Source organism: Octopus bimaculoides, chromosome 14 (genome assembly GCF_001194135.2).
Source record: "Octopus bimaculoides isolate UCB-OBI-ISO-001 chromosome 14, ASM119413v2, whole genome shotgun sequence".
NCBI lineage: Eukaryota > Metazoa > Mollusca > Cephalopoda > Octopoda > Octopodidae > Octopus > Octopus bimaculoides.
Genome location: NC_068994.1, coordinates 49,946,266 through 49,949,021, shown reverse-complemented (window position 1 = coordinate 49,949,021; position 2,756 = coordinate 49,946,266). Strand labels below are relative to the sequence as shown.

At 43.2% G+C, this 2,756-nt stretch overlaps 1 protein-coding gene across 1 annotated transcript in view; it reads right to left on the bottom strand.

Annotated features, from left to right (window-relative positions):
• Window positions 1-1,701: 1,701 nt before the first annotated feature.
• Window positions 1,702-2,756, bottom strand: part of LOC106869115 (max dimerization protein 1-like) — a 155,348-nt gene continuing 154,293 nt past the window's right edge. Inside the window, exon 6 of the mRNA XM_014914661.2 lies at window positions 1,702-1,844. Within this exon, the coding sequence (XP_014770147.1) occupies window positions 1,702-1,844 (143 nt within the window). The remainder of the gene's footprint in view (window positions 1,845-2,756) is intronic.

Here is a 2,756-nt window from a genome sequence, read left to right as displayed (position 1 = left end):
GTTGTCTTCTTGGCACACAAAAGTTCTAGTAGTTATAATATGACAGGAAGTGGTTAACAGGGGATATGTTGGATGGTAGGTGAGGAAGTGCTGTAAAGGGCAGTGGTTTTGCTTGGATTAAGGGTGACGGGGCGGAGGGGGGGCGTAGAGGGCAGGGATGGTGGTGACTCAGGAAGGGTGGACATTTTATTGGTTGTATTTTTGTCTATTGTTTGGTGTTGTTTTTGGTATATTTTTGTTATTTTTTCGTAAAGTATGTGTTTATGTGTGTGTAGGTAAGAACGGTTAAGTTGGTTAAGTTGGTGGCGCATAGGGCTTGTGTGTGTGGAGGCGTGTTTGTAGCAGGGTCTGTGGGTGTGGGTGAAGGTCAGGGTAAAGTAGTAGTAGTAGTAGTAATAGTGGTGGTGGTAGTTGTAGTGATATCATGGTAGGTGAACAACCTACTCTGTATATATGTTTGGCAGCAAAAAACACTTTTAAAATAGAGTTCCAATTATGCAACAATAATAATAATAATAATAATAATAATAATAATAATAGTAGTAATAATAATAATAATAATAATAATATCAGTGACTTCCATTTTCTCCTCCTCCTCCTCCTCTTCATCATCATCATCATCATCATATCCTTCATCATGTTGTTCATATAGAGCATGTTTGTAAAGTTTGTTACACACTTGTTGTTGTTGGTGTTGTTGTTGTTGTTGTTGTCGTCGTTACTGTTGCTGATGTTGGCGCAGTTGATGTCATTACCATTGTCACTGCATCTGCTCTTCTCGCTCAGCATCGCTTCCTTATTCTTCACTGCCGCACCCTCTGCAGACCCCTTCGCCACTGCCGCCGTCGTCCCGTAGCTCGCAGCTTTGCGCTTTGTAGCCGTGCACATGCACACAACACTCACATTTTCATTATTATTATCATCATCATCACCATCATCATTGTTATTATTATTGTTGTTGTTCTTGTTGGAATAGCCGTAGGTGATGGTGATGAAGATGACGACGGTGATTGTGCTGCTGTTGTTGCTGTGGTTACCGATGCAGCAGCAGTGGTGGTGGTCGCAGTCGGAACTACAGCCGTGTTGGTTGCGCTCGGTGTTATGGATGTGACTGTTTTTGGTGTTGATGCTGTTGTTGCTAGGGTGAGTGTTGCTATGGTAAAAGAAATAGTCGACGTTGTTGTTGTGATTGTTGCAGTTATTGTTGTCGATGTTGTTGCTAGGGTGAGTGTTGTTGTTGCTAGGGTGAGTGTTGCTGCTGTTGTAGTAAGGGCAACATTTACCAACGCTGTGATTGTTATTGTTGGTGTTGTTGCTGCTTCTGCTATTCCTCTTGTTGCTATGGCTATGGTCATCCGGTGAAGAAAAGTCTATCGGACAATGACAAAGGCGAGGGTGACGCTTGCATTCGTTTGCATGTTCGCCAATGAAGTCGTTGCCGTTTACAATGACAAATGTGCCGTCAGCTTCCGCCTTGGCCACAAGTCTTTTCTTTCCCATCCCCCACTCCCCGTTCCTTTCCTGCATTTGCATCCACACCCATACCCACACCCACTCCTCCTCCTCCACCTCTTCCTCTTCGACATCATCTCCATCACTGTCATCGCCACCGTTGCCGTCGTCGTCGTTATCGTTGTCATCGCCACCACAGCTGGCTCTGTAGTTGCCGTTGACAACGTGATGTATCTTTCTCGCAGAGAGTCATAGCAATGGGGTGGGGCGGTTGGAGTTGGTGTCCAGCGACAGCTGTCCCGTGCCGGACACAAAGCCGTCACTGTCGATGCTACTTCTGTCCTCGCTGTCATCACTTTGCGTACTGTTATATCCTAAGATGTCCACATCATCTGAAAAACATAAACATAAAATATAATTAGCTACAACAATAACAGCAACAACAAAGAATGGTAAAGATGTCTGAAAAATTTTGTCGTAAAAGTTTCTATGGTTAAGAAAGAGCTTGCTTCAGAACCATGTATTTTGTAGACATACCGCCTGACTGGCCTTCGTGCCGGTGGCACGTAAAAGCACCCAATACACTCTCGGAGTGGTTGGCGTAGAAACTCTGCCAAATCAGATTGGAGCCTGGCGTAGCCATCTGGTTCATCAGTCGTCAGTCAAATCATCCAACCCATGCTAGCATGGAAAGCGGACGTTAAATGACGATGACGATGATGATGATGATGATGATACACAGGCTCAATCTGATTTGGCAAAGTTTCTACAGCTGGATGCCCTTCCTAACGTCAAACACTCTGAGAGTGTAGTGGGTGTTCTTAGATGCCACTGGCATGAGGGCCAGTCAGGCAGTACTGGCAACGACCACGCTCAAAAGGTATATACATATACATATATATATATAATCATTATCATCATTTAGAGTCCATTGTTCATGCTGGCATGGGTTAGACAATTTGACCAGAGCTGATAAGCTGAGGGGGCTGCACAAAACTACAGAGTGATTTGGGATGGTTCATATTAGTAGTGTAATGTATGAGATTCATAGTGTCATGTAGCTATCACAGTAAGCTCCTCTACTGGACCTAGCTATCAGACCACACAGTAATCCAATATGGAGGAGTATAATACAGTCCTATGCAGCTAAAATCTAGGAAATACTCATGAAATAAACTTGATATATATATATATATATATATATATATATATATATATATATAGATAATAGATAGATAGATAGGTAGATATACATTTCCCCATGTGACAGCCAAGCCCAATTATCTCCATCTGTACACGCACAC